This window comes from Chelonoidis abingdonii, chromosome 7 (genome assembly GCF_003597395.2).
Source record: "Chelonoidis abingdonii isolate Lonesome George chromosome 7, CheloAbing_2.0, whole genome shotgun sequence".
Classification (NCBI taxonomy): Eukaryota; Metazoa; Chordata; order Testudines; family Testudinidae; genus Chelonoidis; species Chelonoidis abingdonii.
In genome coordinates this window covers 53195717-53214817 of record NC_133775.1, presented here as the reverse complement: position 1 = coordinate 53214817, position 19101 = coordinate 53195717, and the positions used below count along the sequence as shown (strand labels likewise).

The following is a 19101-nucleotide window of genomic DNA, read 5'->3' as shown; positions in this document are numbered from 1 at the left end:
CCAGCTTTTGAGGCCCCTAACCATATTACAAATAAAAAATGGCAACACATGAAAACAAAATAATGCACCAAAGAGAGAGTGAGAAATAATTTCAATATTTTTTTATTTAACAAATGCTTTTCTAGCCTTTTTCTGTGCAAATGCACTAATTATTGAGGAAAAATCTAGATTTCATGCAATGTCACAGTTGATATTAAGCACTGCAAGCCCAAATGCTCTTGTCCCTTAGTTGAATGGTGATAGTTCTTCACCTGCTTCAACACGTTGAAGGTGTGTTCACCTGAAGCCACTGATGCAGGCAAACTGACAAAAATACTCAATGCAATTGTGATATTAGGAAACACCCCAGAGAGTCCAACTTTGAGTATTTCTTGAAGCAATTCCTTTGGCTTGCAATCCAATTTTAAGGTCATGGAATAAATTCGTTTAAGGAAGATGACCTCATCACTGAGATCTTTTGAAATTTCTTTGTTGTACTGTTGCTGAAATTGTTCAGCTGCAGAAAGCAGATCTTCATTACCCAGTCTGTTGAACTGCTAAAGAAACCCCAGAAGGGTAAAAATTAGTCGCAGTGACTCAAATCAGCTTGTAAGATCTGATTGAATAGAGTCAATGATGACAAGGAAGACGTTGACCCTATCATGCTGCTTAGCAACAGATTCAGGAGGTAAGTTGTGATTGAGGGAGAATTCAGATGAAATGCCAATATTCTATGTTACTAATTTGGACTCGGTCAGGATTGCATCCCATTGTTTGCAAATCTGTTGAATGTAATTAATAAGACTTTTGTAGTAAGGTGAGGCCCTGAAATATAAACTCTTGTGTCAGAGACCTAGTCTGAGGCCTGAAGCCTGAACCAAAGTATTTCCAGGCACTGCTAAGCAAAAGCTGGGCTGTGAGCCAGAGGTAGGCCTCACTCACAGAAGTAGCGAGAAGAGGATCGTGCCAAGATGACATCAGGACACTCCATAGACATTACAAGGAACAGGCAAGTGCATCTTAAAGACAGGACAGCATGATGGATAGATCTGTTTGTCTGGAACAACATGATCAAAGGGGAGACAGCACCCTAATGAGCCAAGGGGGTGTACCGCAATACATCAGTAGAGATGAGTAATCTGTCCTGTAACTGTATAAAAGTAGGTCCCGGAGTGCACATCTTAGTCCAGCCTAGGGGGCAGTGAAAAGTCCCACCACTGACTGAGCTGTGTCCATTGCCAGGGGGGCACATATTCGTAGTATGTCCTGTAGAGTCTATAGGAAACTATTATTGTGCTTCGTTTGACAATAAACCTGGCTTGGGTTCCTTCATACCTTACTAGAGACTGTAGTATTTGGGGGTTCTCTCAGGGTTTGCTGTGTCAGCTATCTGCGCAGAGCCGGGGCAGCACACAGAGGGAACACGCACGCAGTCGACTGTTATCATCATCAAACAAGAGCAGAGCACACCCGTAGCTACTGACAACAACTTTCAATGTTATCCCTCTCAACATCAAGTGTAGCATTGTGTGCTTCAATTACCAGATTAGTTTGGTAGATCGTTGTAAGTAGCTTCATCCACAAAGATGACATCAGAGTGCATTCAAATTTGGACATGTGCTTCTGAATAGACTGAAGTTCAGTTTGAGCCTGTGCAGTGAGATTGAGAGATTCAAGCTCAATTAAAGTCTTTCTCACTGAATTCAAATGCTGTGCAACTGATTGAACACCATCAATCCGTGCAGACCATCTAGTTTTGGACACCCCATGCAGTGAGACAGGAAGATATTGCTTCAGAATTTCCCACCTTTGTGGACTGCTACTGAAGAGATTGCACATTTGCTGAACAGTTCCAAAGTAAGTAATTGGCTCCTTGCATGATTCAGCACAGTCAATATCTACAAGGTTTAGTGTGTGGTTTCCACAGCTGGAGAAAATACAGTTTGAATTATGCTGAAGCAGAACTGCTTGTGCACCTTTGTACTTCCCAGCCATGTTAGATCCATTGTCATAGGCTTGACCAATGCAGACTTGAAAGTCTAACTTAAAACCTTCTAGAATTGCTAGTACTTGAGCAGCAATTTCTTTTCTAGTTTTTCTCATGAAATTATCAAACAAAATAAACCTTTCTTCAATTGAAAATTTTGAGCTGTCTACAATCTTAATATATCAAATAACCATAGTAGTCTGTTCCTTGTGAGAACAATCTGGATTGGCATCAACAATGATTGATAACTACCTGGCATTTTGAATCTCATCAAGAATTATTGTTTGTACGAATGACCCACATAGCTCTTTAAACTTGTTTTGTATGCGTGTGGAGAGATAATGGACTTGCATGCACTTTTTAGTCTCTTGCAATTCTCAAACACATTTAACATGCTCTGATAAAAGTGGGTCATATTTGCTGAGGAGCTCAACTATGCCTAGAAAGTTTCCATTTGCACAATCACCAATACGTTGACTGGAACCAAAGAAAGCCAATCCCTGCTCAGAAAGAAAAAGGATGACATTCAGGATGCACTCAAGAAGTTTTTTCCAGTTAATAGTTTCTGTAGCAAGTTCACTAAAGACTAAATTCTCAATTGAACTTTCAGCTGATGCTGCCGTACTGGCTGATTTCCATGCAACATAGTTTTCTTTGTGTGACGTTGAACTCTCATGTGATGGTATTCAGTCTTTCAACTTTCTCCAACCTCTGTTGATGCTCCATCCTGATTGATTAGGAAGAACTGATGCATTTGCAGAACTTTTGTTCATAATGAAGCAAGGTGCACAATACAGAGATTGTTTTTCCATACTCAGGCATAACCAGTCTCTTGTGCAGGTCTCACCGTTTGGAAGAGTTTTTGCCAGCAGACAAGTAGAGAAAGCCTGATTATCAGCATCTCATGGAATGTTACTTGGAATTTGAAAACAATTAATATGAAGAAAAGATTACATTTGGGCTGCATTGCTCTTGTCAGTAATTCCAATATCAGTCACAGTCAAATCTGTAGTACTCATGAATTGCTCTTGCTGCGTGAGATCTACAGCTTCCTGAGTTTCTTGATCGTACACAGGCTCTTCTGCTGCATCTGTTACCGTTGGCACATCTCCTTCTTGACTATTGTCCTCATGTTCAGATATTGACATTGAAATATCACCTGTTGCAGTTGCAGAGTTTTCATTAACTGTAGCATTATTTGTTGGGTAAGGTGTGTTTTCCAGTGGTTTGAGAAATGAAGTTATTGACTTTGAGCTTTTAGCTGCTGCTTCACTCAGTTGTTTTCTACATCTCTTGCTTGCACCACTTTCAAATCTCCTCTTCATAGTGATCTGTCTGGTCAATATGTAGCCTATCTGCACTTGAAATATTCTGCTGTAAATAAGTAGCTTATCTACAATTGAAGTCTTCTACTGTAAACATGTACACAAATGCTGAAAAGACTTAAAACGAAGGCATACTAATTAAGAACACAAAATGAAACAGTCAGACAGGTTATTATCCTTATCACTGAATCAAAACTCAAGCATGCAAAGTATAATATAACAGGCTGAGCTGAAGACAAAGGTATGACATATATATATATATATATATATATAGTAAACACAGACACGGATACAGACAGAGGGATAATATCCAAAAAAATTTCAAATGTGTGTCCTCATGAAACTCACTGTATAAGATTGTCCTCACAAATTTTCACCTTGAATCTGGGCCTATAGACTACAAAAGCCTATGATGCTGGCTAGGCTACCAAGCTAAGGCTTAACCAACCAACCAGTCACCTCTTTTAGCTACCATCTGAAGATAATAATGAGGAATTCTCACACATAAATAATTCCTTAATCAACTAGACGTAAAACTATAAAGACACTGAAATGTAACAATTCTCTCAACACACACTTGATCCAGCACCAGCCACTAGTGGTGGTTTGTTTATATAATCAGTTGATCTGAGAGGACACATTCATCGTGGTCTAATCTTGTGCTATCAGAACTGATATGTTTTTATTAATATTTATGAATATTTTAAACTCTTTAATATGAAAAAATCTGTATCATATGATACAGGAGGGCAGTGAGAGAGTTGGAGAGGAGAAGTATATGAGCTCTAGGCTAACTAAGCATGGTTCCCTGTAGACTAGGGAGGGTTGCTACAGGTTAACTGGAGCACCTGTAGTCAATTAATGCCCTGTTAGCAACCTAGTAAAACCCCCTGCTTCAAGCAGTCAGGGGAGAAGGAGGAAGGAGAGAGGACTGGAGCTTGGAGGTGTGCTGTGAGACTTAGAAGATCAGAAAACCAGAGTAAGGGAGACCCTGCCCCAGCAGGGGAGGGAGACTCCCTCCCCCAGCGTTTAAGGACCGAAGGTACCCCATCCAAGGGGGAAAGAACCCACAGGGGTTGAGTGGGGCTGGGGCTCAGATTAAGGAGCAAACCCAGACTCCTCCCCTGATTCCCTCCTTTACCACCTTCCCGGGCCACTAGTGGGGCCCTCAGTGCCCTAAGAACAGGGGCAAGGAGTGGCATCTTAGCCCCCCGCCCAGAAAAGCGCAGAACCCACTATACTACATTGGCCATCTTGTCACAATCAGTTAACAAAAAAAAATGTCTTTTACCAAATCACATCTCTTATTTGCTTAAATTTGCAGCTCTAAGCTGAGAGTGTGTGTCACCTTTTGGTCCAATACGGATGTGCATAAAACAAGTTGTGAAACTTATCAAATGCCAAAAAATGAACAAGTATCTAAATTTGACACCCCTTTAAGCTTGAGGCTTAGGCCAAATGGCTCTCCTAGCCCCTCCTCTGATTGGCCCTGGATCTTAAACAAAATAAACAGTCATGGGATAGGAGGAATTAGAGAAGGTCCTCTCATGTTCAGTAACTGGTTAAGACAGGAAACAAAGGACAGGAAGAAATGGTCAGTTTTCAGTGGAGAGAAGTAAATAACAGGGTTCCCCACGGATCTGTATTGGGACCTATGTTGTTCAACATTCATAAATGATCTGTAAAAAGGCATAAACACTGAGATGACAGTTTTTTAGATGATACAAAATTACTCAAGATAGTTAAGTTCAAAGCACACTGCAAAGCATTGCAAATGGATCCTGGAAAACTGGATGACTGGACAACAAAATGGCAGATGATATTTAATGTTGATAAATGCAAAGTAATGCACATTGGAAAACATAATCCCAATTATACCTCCAAAATGATGGGGTCTAAATTAGCTGTTATCACTCAAGAAAGAGATCTTTGGGTCACTATGGATAGTTCTTTGGAAACATCCACTCAATATGCAGTGGCAGTTAAAAAGGCTAACAGAATGTTCATCACCGTTAGGAAAGGGATAGATATTAAGACATAAAATATTATAGTGCCACTATAGAAAGCCATGGTACACCCACACCTTGAATATTGCATGCAGTTCTGGTCATCTCATCTCAAGAAAGATATATTACAAGTGGAAAAGGTACAGAAAAGGGCAACAAAAATGATTAGGGGTATGGAACAACTTCCACATAGAACATCAGGGTTGGAAAGGACCTCAGAAGATCATCTAGTCCAACCCCCTGCTCCAAGCAGGACCCATCCCCAGACAGATTTTTTGCCCCAGATCCCTAAATGGCTCCTTTAAGGTTTGAACTCACAACCCTGGGTTTAGCAGGCTAGTGCTCTAAACCACTGAACTATCCTTCCCCCCATTAAAAAGACTAAAAAGACTGGCACTGTTCAGCTTGGAAAAGAGACCAGTAAAGGGGGATATGATAGAGGTCTAGAAAATCATGAATGATGTGGAGAACGTGATTAAGGAAGTGTTATTTACCTCTTCACATAACACAAGAACCAGGGATCACCTAATAAAATTAAGTCAGCAGGTTTAATACAAACAAAAAAAAATACTTCTTCATAAAATGTGCAGTCAACCTGTGGAACTCATTGCCAAAGGATGTTTTGAAGGCCAAAAGTATAACTGGTTTAAAAAAAAAAGAGAATTATGTAAGTTCATGGAAGATAGGTCTAATAATGTTTAATGGTCAGGGCTGGATGCTGGGACGAGATGCTGGGACTGGATTACTCGATAATAACCATGTTCTATTCATTCCTTCTGAAGTGTCTTACACTGGTCACTGTGAGAAGACAGAATTCTAGACAGACCATTGGTCTGACCCCCTATAGCCATTCTTATGTTCTAATAATTTGAGTTAGGACACTTTTTGAGTTCTGCTCCCACTGCTACCTCTGACTTGCTGTATGATCTTTGGCATATAGCTTTTAAATTGTGTACATCATCAGTTTCACCACCTATAAAATTTTACCCTGCCTGGCAAGGGGAACTCAGGTATATTTTTGGCCTTCTAACTATCCCTGTCAAGGGTGGTGGTAGATTTGATAAGTTTGTAAAGCACTGTGACAGTCTCAGATGAAAGATGCTACGTAAGTGGTTCAGAACTGTGTAGTGCAAACCCTCCAAAGCTTCTACTAAGTCATAAACCAAACCTATTAAGTGCCAAAGGAATATTGTTGCTTGTGTCAGGTCACTGAGTACAGAGTGAATGACTTAGACATGTTCCTATCTATAGTCCATATTTTTGTTTTTTAAAGCTCTCTTTTTATATCTTTTGTAGATCACATTAATGGATGCCAACTATGTCATGGATGAGACTCTTGGCACATCAACATTTATTATATCCTCCCTGAAACTGGGGGAGAAGAAAGAAGTTCCATTTACTTTTAATGAAGTAAGTTGCAAATCTCAGTAGCTTGGCCTGTTTTCCTATAGTCTCAAACATGATGATGAATGTTAATGCAGTAGCAGCTGACTTGAAATCTGGTATTTGGAAAGTCAAAGCACACAATGTAAGTCTTTTTTCAGGTTTCTTATCTTTAGCTACACAGTATTCTGGCTGGGTAACAGCCTGGGAGTTTTGCTTGTTCCTAGATTACATAGAAGCTATTGCTTTTGTATTAGATTACATGCTACCCATCTATGCACTATCATACCCTGACAGCTTTTCCAAAAGGACCTCACTTTCTCCGCACTGATGCTGATTTCAAGCAAGTAACTGGTTAAGGCCTTTTTGGTAAATCAGTTAAGAAATGTATATAAGGTATAATTTACTAGAGCCTGAGAGTTGATGTAATTCTAACACCATCTCTTTTGGAAGTTATTGCTTACCTGAGTAGTTGTGTCTTATGAATGCTCTGGTTAATACCTGGTCTTTTACACTTTTTGGTTGATCGTTCTGTATTGGTGTTTCGGTCTGCCATGTGTCAGAAATGAGACTTAAATCATCATTTAGTTAGGAAAGAGGAGAGAGAGAGGGAAAGGGGCTGATGTATCTGAAATTAATTGAGAACAATATGCTTTATATATTTTGTGTTAGTTATAAGTTGTTGTCAAATTGCAAATACTTTTTTTCTATGGATGGAGTCATTTAGTTCACTAATTTTCCTTTACATTAGACAATGAGTAGGGGAAAGCCTTTTTTAAAGAAATCAAACTATGATGAGCCTTATGAGTGGAGCTGTGCAAATATTTTTCAAGTTCAGTGGTGGTTCGGAAAATCAGAAAGAAAAAAAAACAGTTTGGGTCAAACCAAATCTGAAATGTTTCAAAAATTTGAATCAATTGAAAAAATCAGTTTCAGATCTGATCCAGGACTGTTCAAACCAAAGTCTTCCATATTCTAGCAGGGAGGACAGTGGGAGTGGCAGCAGTACCTCTTCCTCCCGTGGCCATTTTGTGTCAACTTCACAGATTGTTTTGAGTCAACCAAAACTGCATTTTTTATTAAAGAAACTATTCATTAGAAATTTTTTACACAGTTCTACTTATGAGAGAATGATGAGGAATTCCAAATCAGATTGAATTTAACATGCACAACAAATATATACCAGCCATGCCTACTTTTTGTATTTGTCATAGAGAATGGAGTGTGGTTAACTCTGGCATTTCACTTTTGGAGTCTGTTTAATATTCAGTGTGTACATTCTTAAAGCCAGTGCATCACTGCATGTTTTCAGTATGCCCTGCTAAAGGCCTTACTGGTACTCCACCTTCTAGGGGTAGTTGCTATGTGGGAGAGTTTGTTACTCATAAAAGAGTACAATAGCAGACATATTTCCCTTGTGCGTCAGAGAATTCAGGGAGGTAGAATTGCTCCTAGTGCTCGCCTGGTTCCAGCTGCTTCTTACACTGAGCCATGCCTAACAGACATGATCTATCCTTAAGATCAGGCATTGAAATTTTTTCAGTTTTTTGCTTTCAAACCCCACCAGAAATACTGTGTAATTAAAGAATATTTGTATTGGTCCTCTTAACTTTGAATATATAGTGAGGTTTTGTTGGTCTGGTTATTCAAAACAGGCATAAAACATCTTATTCTTTCCCTTTGACACTCAGTCAGCTCTGATAAATTCTTCTCTTATCTCTTAGTCTTTATGCATGCCTAAAGAAGTTAATTAAAATTGTGTATAATAATAATGATGATTTTAATTGCATGTGCAAGGGCTGCAGGCTTGGACACTTTATCTTTTAAATCACATTTTAAACATATTTGTTTGTGACGGTAGACTTGGTGTCTCAGACCATACAGTAAAATCATTTACCTGTGTGTCATTGCTTCAAATCCAGATCAGGATGTAGTACCTACTGGTGCTGCATGTAGAGCAAATAACAGATAGTACTGCTACTGGCAGTAGAGGCCAATGTTTTTAATTATGTGGAGACTGAACAAAAATTACATCCGGTTAAGGGTGACACTCACTCACAAAACAATGTATGGGGGAAGACAATGGTTATTGATAATGCCAATGAGGGGAAGTGATAGCTCAGTGGTTTGAGCATTGTCCTGCTAAATCCAGCATTATGAGCTCAATCCTTGAGGGGGTCATTTAGGGAACTGGGGTAAAAGGCTCTCTGGGGATTGGTGCTGCTTTAAGCAGGGGGTTGGACTAGATGACCTTCTGAGGTCCCTTCCAACCCCAATATTCTGTGATTCTAATGGATCTTGACTAAGTCAAGGTTTAACACCACATGCTCTCCATGTTAACTGAGAACTGTAGTCTCTGTACTATGTGACCTCCTTTGAAAACACTCTGTTCATTCTTCCTAAGGAAACCTATTTACATATCTGGTAAATTGTTTCCTCTTTATAAAGTGGATTTATAGCTTATAAGGAGGAGGATGAGTGTATATTCAAAGTGCATATGTTTTCTTTCCTCTATAAATGAGATAATCAGCCTGAAATGTTTCTTGTTTAGGTCACAGAAATTATTTTGGAATTGTTTCTTGAAGTCTGGTAAGTATCTCACTTAACCAAACACATCTGTAGAGAATGACTGTATGAGCAGCCTATTTATGTGTTTTCTATTCCTTGTAATTTTTTTTCAAAAGCATATAAAATTAAATTCAAAATTAACTAGTAGTAAGGTTGAAATATCAAGCATTGAAAACTGAGGACAATCCAAAAGTGAAGGTTACACCCACAAAGTAAGTCTGCTGTTGACTTAAATGTGAGCATTCATGTGAGTAAAATTATGCACTTGTTTAAGTGTTTGCAGGAGCAAGGCTGTAGTTTGTAAGAGCCTTGTTCCTGGGCCTACACTAAGTGCTCTTCTTTCCAATGGTCCTCTCCTATGCAAAATTTTAGAAGCTCAGTTGGCAGCCAGCCTCAGCAGTGATCCTTATTGCAGTCATCTTCCACTCTGATCTCAACTTTTAGCTATCTAGCTGCGGATGCATGCTTATCAGATCAATCTTTAAGATTTTAATCCTGCAAAGACTTATGCTTATACTTAACTTTGCACATGGAGGATATTCTCATTGAAGTAACTGAAACTGACTTTAATGGAACTATACACTATCAATAAAACTATGGCCCCACTGAAGTGAATGGCAAGGCTGGCATTGACTTCACTGGTGCCAGGATTTAGCCCCATGAAAGGTAAGCACATGCATAAGTCTTTGCAGGGTAAGCAAATAATGAAATGCTCTAGTGCGCACCTTCAAATTTTCATGTCAAAATCTTTATTTTAAATCCATTCCTAATCCCCACACATAACAAAGTAAGAAATAATTCTTCAATGATGGCTATTTACAGACCTTGTTTTATAGATCAACTATTTTTTTTGAATGATCCCTCTGAAGAAAAATGTGGTCATAATATTTTTTGAAAGTGAGGAAAAATTATTTGTATGATTGTAGCACCTAGGAGCCCTAATCATGGTCCAGGGCCCTATTGTACTAGGTACTGTACCAATTCAGAACAGAAAGATGGTTCCTGCCCCAAATTCACTTCTCATTTTTCAAGAATGTCTGAAGTTATTTAGTCAAATTAATATATTTGGGAGAGAAGTGAATTCTATTTAATCCTAATCTATTTAAATTCTTATACCGTCCTCATCACTGTAGTATCTGAACACCACTCACCAGTGCATTAAGTGATATGACTAATTTTTGTCAAGTGTGGTTTCTCCTCTCTTCAAAGAAACAACATATCTTGAGGAATAGGTCAGGCATCAAAATTTTCAATCTAAAAGTTATGAGCAACTGAAAACAGAGAACTTAAAAATCGACTAATTTTTTTCTCTAACTATAGTAGTTATTTCAGACACCATCACTATATTAAATATAACTCCTTATGGCTAAGGGGCTGTGGAAAACAGCACCCAAGGTTTGTTTCATCTTATTATTTATGCCAGCAGATGGGCATCTGTGTGTGGTCCACTGGACCACCCCTAAAACTCCTGTGGCTTCTACATTTAGACGCAACAAGGTGTGATTAATTCATGCTTATGATGTTAACTCAATACAAGCCTCATAGCTATGTCATGTTGTAATTATAGAATATATTAGGATATCTTAACAAAATGGCACAAGGGACCAAATTATACTCCCAGCTACACTCTGGAAACCTCACTGGTTGTAGAGAGATTGCAGAGATGTAAATGACAGCAACATTCAGTCCACTGCATTCCTAAATCCATGACCAGGGCATTGCGATTAACCAGTCTGGTTGCTGTATTTTTTATGTCTGTAATTTTCATTGAACACATATGAAATATGCTGTTTAATTTAACTGATGAAACTCAGAAATCTGGAATTCCTTTCAGTTGTGCCGTACAGTACAACAGTCACTGTTCCCTGAATTATACCATTGTATGCATTTTGGTGGTGTCTTGATTCTAGGCAATCTTTTTTCTTCTTTACTCATTCTGTTCATCTGACTGCATAATAGTTTGATTTAATGTCTTTTGATGTATATTACCACTTTATATAAGATGTTACATGTTCACAGGTCTGTGTTTGTCAAAAAGGAACCTTGGATGTGCTGTCTGGTAACTAAGTTGTCAAAATACCCCAAAGAGTTGTTTAGCTCATCTTTCATACTGGCTCACTGTCCATGAGGTATATGCGAGCAACGATTTTTGCCAGGTTCCCCCACTACCTCTTTCCCAACATACAACCTGTAGCCTGATGCACCAAAACACTGAAGTATGTGCTTAACTTTCAATGAGTGGTCTCATTGAATTCAGTGGCACTACTCATAGAGTTAAAGTTAAGGGCATGATAAAGTGATAAACAGTCATGCAATAAAAAGTACAAAGGAAGTATCGGGGATCACACCCTCAGAGTGGTGTACAAGATCAGTGAGTCTTAACCATCCCTGGTCAAATGACAGATGAAACTTCTTACCCTACCTATACTATGTGTAGTGGAAAGTAGGATCCCAGTCTGTGGAATCCCAAAAAAATCCCAATACAAAAATTAGGCCCTGCTGAATACATTGGGGATCCACTTCTGGCCTAAACTACATTGGTGGAAGACCTACTGAGTTTGCTATCACATTTGTCACTTAATGACAATCTCAGGACAGAGGCCAAGGACTGAGTGTCCATGGAGATTAAATTATCATCTCACTACTTGACACAGCACCTCTAAGTCAACATTAACATGTGCTGGTGGGGTTATGCAAAGAAGCATTCTCTGCAGTTGTTCATACTGTCTTTGATCTGTGGATAAGCAGAGGATTCAAGTTCCTGGGCTGTGAAACTAGAACCTTTTTACAAGTGTTAACTTTACTTTTTTTTAAAAAAGGTCACAGAATACATTATTAACAGCTGAATATTTTATGTCTTCTCTTTCATGTGTTCACTAGTCTGTGAGCTGCAGTCTTGCCAGATAAAATGAGTTGAATACTGGGAGGATTCATATTGCTAAAGAGACACTCTGACCATTCTTCCCCCTTAGAATGCCTTCATAGAATGTGGTACATTATAGTATGATTATACGATTTATCTAATACTTTGTATTTTATTGTTTATAATGTAAACCATTAGCACCTGTTCCTGTTCCCATTAAAGTCTATGGGATGGTAGGTGAAATTTTGTTTATCCGTTTTGGGGTTCACAGTCTGTCTGTTTTGCAAAACAGCTCTTCAACTGACCTCCGGTTCAGCATGGCTCTGTGTGATCAGGAGAAGACGTTTCGACAGCAGCGGAGGGAGAATATCATGCACAAAATGAAAACTCTTCTAGGAGCAGAAAACAGCAAGAACTTGGCCACTTCCCGTGATGTAGGTTTGAAATGCTTCTGTAAATAATTACAACCTGAGCTGCCGGATCAGTATTACCTTTGCAACCCTATTCCTGCCTTTCTGAAAGACATGAAAATAAAGAATAGGATGAAGGGTACAATTCAAAGTTTAGTATAAGTACAAATAAACATCTTTTAGTCCCAGCAGATTCATGATATGAGGTGAGGCTGATTTTGCCATCTCTCAAAGTTGTAAGTTAAATGTTTAGGTTTATCCTGGAATGAGTTTCATGCTCATGGAGCCCCACTGAAGTCAGTAGTACTCTACATTGGCACAGGGATCTACCTGGATGGAGCACATTTCAGGATCAAAACCTTGGCTTTTAATCTTTATTGACACTTTCATTAAACAGCCTGTAACATAGTTTTCGTTCTTTTCTTTCTGAATCCTTAACAAAACACACCTAAAAGAAAGTTACTACTTCTGTTAGATCAGAGATCCATCAGCTCCTTCTCTGTTGGTATTATTGTATCTTTCGTGTCAGGAACCATGGGGTTGACTTCCCTCTCAGCTGAGCCTGGGTTAGCAAGTTCAGCATTGCTTCTCCTCCAGTCTGCCCCAGCTCTGCTCCCTTGCCCGACTCCTGATGCTGGCTCTGAGCCTTGGCTCTGGTTAGTGCAGTGATTTTCAAACTTTTGTACTGATGACCCCTTTCAAATAGCAAACCTCTGAGTGCGACCCCCCCTTATACATTGAAAACACTTTTTTATATATTTTATATATTTAACACCATTATAAATGCTGGATACAAAGCGGGGTTTGGGGTGGGGTGGAGGCTGACAGCTTGTGACTTCCCAACCCCCAGTTTGAGAACCCCTTGGTTAGTGGCTTCTGACCCCAGCTCTGACCCTTGACTTGACTCCTGTCTCTTGCTCTCACCACTAGGCTAGGCTCTGGCTCTAACCACAAGACTGCCCACATTCTGGTTCTGACATTTAGGGCTTTATACTGCAAAGTGCTGGGCACCTCCTACAAGATGCTTGCACTCTGCTGAGTGCACTTGCAGGACTGGGTCTTTGTAGTCTAATTTTTTTCAGAGGAGATAAGCACCTTCAAGTCCTATTGACTATAGCTGGTGCTGTGGGTGCTCAGCACTTCTGAAAACCAAGTCATAGGGTGAGATTTATAAGGTATTTTAGGTGTCTAAAGATACAGATTGCACGTAGTGAGCTTTACAAAACTGTCTAAATGGACTAGGGCCTACCTCCAATGGCTTTCAGTGGATATTAGGCACCTAACCTGTTTAGGCATATGTGTAAATCCCACCAGGCACCTATCTGCATTTTTAGGGACCTAAATTCCTTTGTAAATCTGTCCATTAGTGTCTAAAGATCATTTTTTGTTAACTCGAATTAAGCATAGGGTACGTCCACACTACCCGCAGGATCGTTGGGCAGCGATAGATCTATTGGGGATCGATTTATCGCGTCTTGTCTAGACAATTGATCCCTGAATGCGCTCCCGTCAACTCTGGAACTCCACCAGGGCGAGAGGCGGAAGCGTAGTCGATGAGGGAGCCGCGGCCGTCGATCCTGCACCATGAGGATGGGAAGGAAGCCGAAATAAGATACATCGACTTCAGCTACGCTATTCTCGTAGCTGAAGTTGTGTATCTTACATCAACCCCACACCAGTGTAGACCGGGCCATAATGACAATTATTTGGTCTCTGCACATTGGCTGGCTGATAATACTGAAATGAAGACTGTCCTTACAGCGCATGCATGGGTTTAGGTTATGGAGCTGTCTTTTTCTTTTAGCATTAGCAGAATGTGATAGACTTTTGCAGGGAATGTGAAATCTCACAATTTCCAGTGGCACACAAATTCTAGTGTTTGGTCAGCTTTGTGTACAGTGCGCAGAAGCATAGCAACTAGCATCTGACAGATAGTGAAATGAGGACACTTTTGATTGGTTGTTCTGTATTCTCTGATTGCTGGCAAGTTTGTTTCCCAATTGCTGCTCTCCCTTTGCTCTCCACAATATTGCAGAGGCTTTTTTCCCTCCACCCTCAAGTCCTGCATCTCCTTCTCTGTTTCTCTTCCCTCAGGTCCCATTGATCTAGGTAGGTGAAAACCTGTAACTTGGGCATGTCTGCTTTTCACAGTGTATGTTCCTTGCATATTTCCATATAAGCCTTCATGAAAATTGCATTGCACAAAAGCAGTTGTAGCAAAGCCTTACAAGTGGGGAAGTTACATATTTAGAATTGCGCTTCACCTTTCCTTGAGTAGCGATAAAGCCTCTTATATTCCTCTCTCCCTCTCTTCTTTTCTGGTTTTGAGGAGTTGGGGGTGGAGAAAGACTGGCAATAAACTCGTCCTCTACTATGTTTATAGTACTAATATGCAAGGCTGCACTCGACACATATGTTACACTAGTTGAGTGAACTGAAACCAAATGCATGGAGCCGAGCTGCTCCTCTTATAGCACAACCGTAGGCCACCTCGTTATTTTTCAAAGTGGGCAGGGTGGTTAATAAGAGTGTGGTTGGGATGTGCTATGTTTGTTACCCACTTCCTTTCTACACAGACTCATGCTATAGTTCTGTTCTAAATTTGTGTTGCTGGAAATGAGGAGGTGATCATACAGACAGTAGGCATTTATGCAGCAACAGGATTCCTCTCTCCTGTGGCAATGATTATTTTTCTCTGCCACTGACATGGTCTTTAATTACATCAACTAACTAGCCAAAATAGGAGGGAGAGTAGTTTTTAGATCAGAAGAATCCCTTCTAAACCAATTCTCCACAAGGGAAGAGGTACCACAATCAGGCATTACTCTGAACTCTATGCTGTCTTTGATACATTGGGGTATAGGCTATTAAAATTAGTGGAGTTTTCTGCATGCAGCAATGAGTCACTTCCCATAAGCTCTATATCATGAATTCTGTGATTCCTGTGATGGCTGTGGATTTAAATACAGAGAGAATGTAAGTGATGACCACTCTTTTCTTTGTTGAACACTTCAAAGAGCAGCCTTTTAGAGTTTGCTGTGTCCTGAAGGAGATTCAGCTTTTCCCTCCTGCTCCTGTCATTACACTGGTTAATAGACTTGCTGGCCAGTGATGGTTTGGGAGCTCCTTAAATACTTTTGCTCTTTTGGGCTTGCACCTGGAACTCCCCTCTGCTCAGCCTGCTGAGATTTGCCTTTATAGATTAATTAGCTAATGTTTGCAAGGAGCTTTCAAAGTTTACAGCACACTGTAAGTGCTGAGTAATATACTAATATAGCTCTACTGTTCAAAGCAACTACTCTATCAGTGGGGTGTTGGTTTAGTAAAACAGGTGTGTCCTAATTCTTCATTTTAGTTTTGTTGTGCTTTGACAGAAACCTATCCCATGTACAGAATGACAAAGAATGATAATGCCAATAAATACCTGTGGTTGGAATTCTTAATACCTAGAATTTATACAGTGCTTTACATCTGAAAAGTGGTGTACAAACACTAATCAGTTAATCTTCTTTTACTGAATTAAAATCCAGTCGTTTGTATAGAGCGGAAGGTCAAAGATGACATCCAATGCTTTGCAATTATTGGGTGCAGCCATTTCCACTGGCTGTGTGTTTTAGATCTAAGAAGTAAAAGTAGGGTTCATTGCTGATTTATTTCAGTGTTGACTTAAAACTTGCAGAGTGTGTTAAAATTCCTATGTAAAGTATAAATAAGTAACCTATAAAATTTGTTTTCCCTGCATCCTTAAAATCTTTCTAACCACTGTAAATATCAAAATGTCTCAGTGCATGTACTGGGAGCAAACACTGAAATTAATAAAATCCAAATTAAAACAATTTTTTGCTTTCATCAAAAGAATCACACACTGTTATAAAATACAGTAGAACCAGAGTCTTCCATCCTTATTTGCAATACCTTACTCTGCAAGTAGTGCCATTTAAAGGAAGAGAAAAGCACTAGTCCCTGTGAGTAATAATTGCACAACCTTGCCCTGGTTGATTTAATATTTCTTAAGTAAACTATGATTGGCATGTTGGCTTGCATGTTGAAATCATACTGCAGATAATGTACAGCATTTTCCTGTCATGGAAAGAAGTGTCATCAGTGAAATGTATAAACTGATCAATGATTTTGGTTACTGCTGCTGTTTTATTCACGCAGCTCATGACATGGACTGGGGCTGAGATAACTACTAGAGGGATTCGACCAGAGATTAGATAGTGGGATTATATGGGCCAAACTGGCTTTCCTGGGATTTGCAGACTAAGAAAAAGAGGGATATGAAATCGTGCCCTCATTTAAATCAATGGGAGGTTTGCCATTGACTTCAGTGAAACAAGGATTTCACCCTATTAGTGAAATTCCATCCCCCCTTCCTTTTTCCTTCACTGGTTTGAGGATTCCCCCCCCCCCCCATTTCTGATGTGCATTCGCTTTGGCCAGCCAATAGCAGTTTCTGGTTTTTTTATATCTGTACACAGCTGCACCTTGGAAATGTATAATTCAGTATTTGTCCTTGAGTCAGGAATAGCATCAGTTAAATTCTTAAGCTGAGGACAGTATCCAGTGTTAATGGAGGGAATGGACTCTGGTTATCTATTAGTTTCCCCTCCTCCCTAATCCCTAACTACTTTGAGTCCATAAAAGCTTGAGTAGGAGCATGTGAAGGCACAAAGTGCAATAAAAGTCAATGAGAGACGGGTGCCTATCTGCCATTTGTGCCTTTGAAAACCTTCTCTTTATTATTGTGGAAGAGGATAGTTAGGGAGTCAGCTAAGCAGTTATGAATTGTTATAATTGGTGATCTTCACTGGATTCCATACCTGCTTATAAATAATGTACACAGCCTACTATTTAGAATGGATTGGACAAATAAATGACATGAAACAGATACACAATTGTCTTAAATGTTGGGTACTCAACCTTGTGACAAAAATCTGTTTTCAATTTTTTGTTGGAAATTATTTTGTCTAACTCTTTTTTCTGTGATGGGGTATGGTGCAAGGCTAGGATAATAGATACACCAGAACCTCTAGATCCTTTGGGTCCAAAATCTTCCTAAAGTTAGTGGGAGTTTGGGGTGTGTATAATGTGTGGGGTTGGACACTTTAAAATTATTCTTCATGGCATTTTTTTTCATGGTAGTGGAGCTTTAGTTATGGCTGTGTTAGGATTTTCATCCATCTCCTCTTCCTATTTACCTGAAATATCTCATATCTATTCAAACTTGAACTGAAGTAAAACTTGATACTAAAGGACTGAAATTTTTTCAACACAAAATAAATTTGTGAACCATAGGATCCCTTTAAAAGTGTGTTAGATCATTAAATTATAAATAAGAATGTGAATAAAGGCCAACTTAAAGACCCCCTAAAGAATAATCATGGGTGCCCGAGACCTGTATGTGGATGAGCATCCACTCCAATAACCGTCAGTAAGTGAGATGACTAGTCCACCTTCCAAAGAGAGAGCGAAGTCTCTCTGATAAATGCTGTAGAGTTGAAATTTCACCGCTTTTGGCTCCTTCGCTGAGATGTTACTTAGATGTGTTTCCTTTTAAAAAAAACATTTCTGTGGATTTATTATTTTTAGATCATTAGGCTTAATGTCTTTTCTTTTCTTAATATCCTGGGCTGTTGGTGGAGCGGTGTTGAGGGGAGCAGGGCAAGGTAGAAAAATTTATAAGTAACTGTTTAGAAAGCTGGCTACAAATACAAACTTCTTCAAATAAATTGTATTCGTTCTTTTTCCGGGAGAGTGCTAAGCAGCATGATATATGGAAACAGCAGCTTCATTTACACAGAGTCATAACGTTTTCACTGAGCTCACTTGATCTGTTCAGCCACATTCTGATTTCATGTTCACTGGTGTGAATCTAAGGTAACTCCGCTGAAACCAGTGGAAGTACCCCAGATTTGCCGCAGTGGGACTGAGATCAGAATCTAGTGTATTGTGTTGGTGATCTGTGGACCAAGGAGGATTCCTTTACAGTCACAAGATATTACATTTTTCTAGTGGTTTTTTTCCTTGGGGATTCAAAAGCCGAGCCTTTGTTTTGTTCTGTCTTCATACAGTGCCTAGCACAATGGGGTCTTGGTCCATGATTAGAATTCCTTGGTGCTACAGTAATACAATAAATAATAATGTAGCACCACTGAAATACAACTATCTTTGGGAGGATTGTAGCAATCAAATTACACACATTGCACTGCATATCATGGGTAGAGAGGGTAAGTTTGGGCAGGAGATTCATTCCGCATGAATAGTGTCATGGCATCTTTCATATCCTTTGTTTTTAAGATCTCATTTCACAGATTTTTACTGGACTATTTGTCACTCTTCTATAATATGCATTTAAAAAAGAACAGTTCTAATGTTAAGAGGAACGATTTTGGTTCTCTTGTTAGATCTGCAGCCTAGAGTGATAAGGATTCAGCTTTGAGTCTCTGTAGTGGGGACTGTTGAATGGTGACTATTAATTGCACAAGTCTGATATCTTTGGTTACTGATTGGTGGACATAAAATATATTTAGCTCTTTAAAATGCATCCTAGAAGCCAACCTTACTGTGTGCTGTCTTT

The 19101-nt window shown here is 39.4% G+C and overlaps 1 protein-coding gene across 2 annotated transcripts in view; it reads left to right on the top strand.

Moving 5' to 3' along the window:
• Positions 1-19101, top strand: part of PLA2G4A (phospholipase A2 group IVA) — a 127286-nt gene that overhangs the window by 59605 nt on the left and 48580 nt on the right. For both annotated transcript variants that reach the window (XM_032783433.2, XM_075067862.1), the window contains 3 exons: positions 6594-6707; positions 9232-9269; positions 12404-12545. In XM_032783433.2, coding sequence (XP_032639324.1) covers positions 6594-6707; positions 9232-9269; positions 12404-12545 — 294 coding nt within the window. The remainder of the gene's footprint in view (positions 1-6593; positions 6708-9231; positions 9270-12403; positions 12546-19101) is intronic.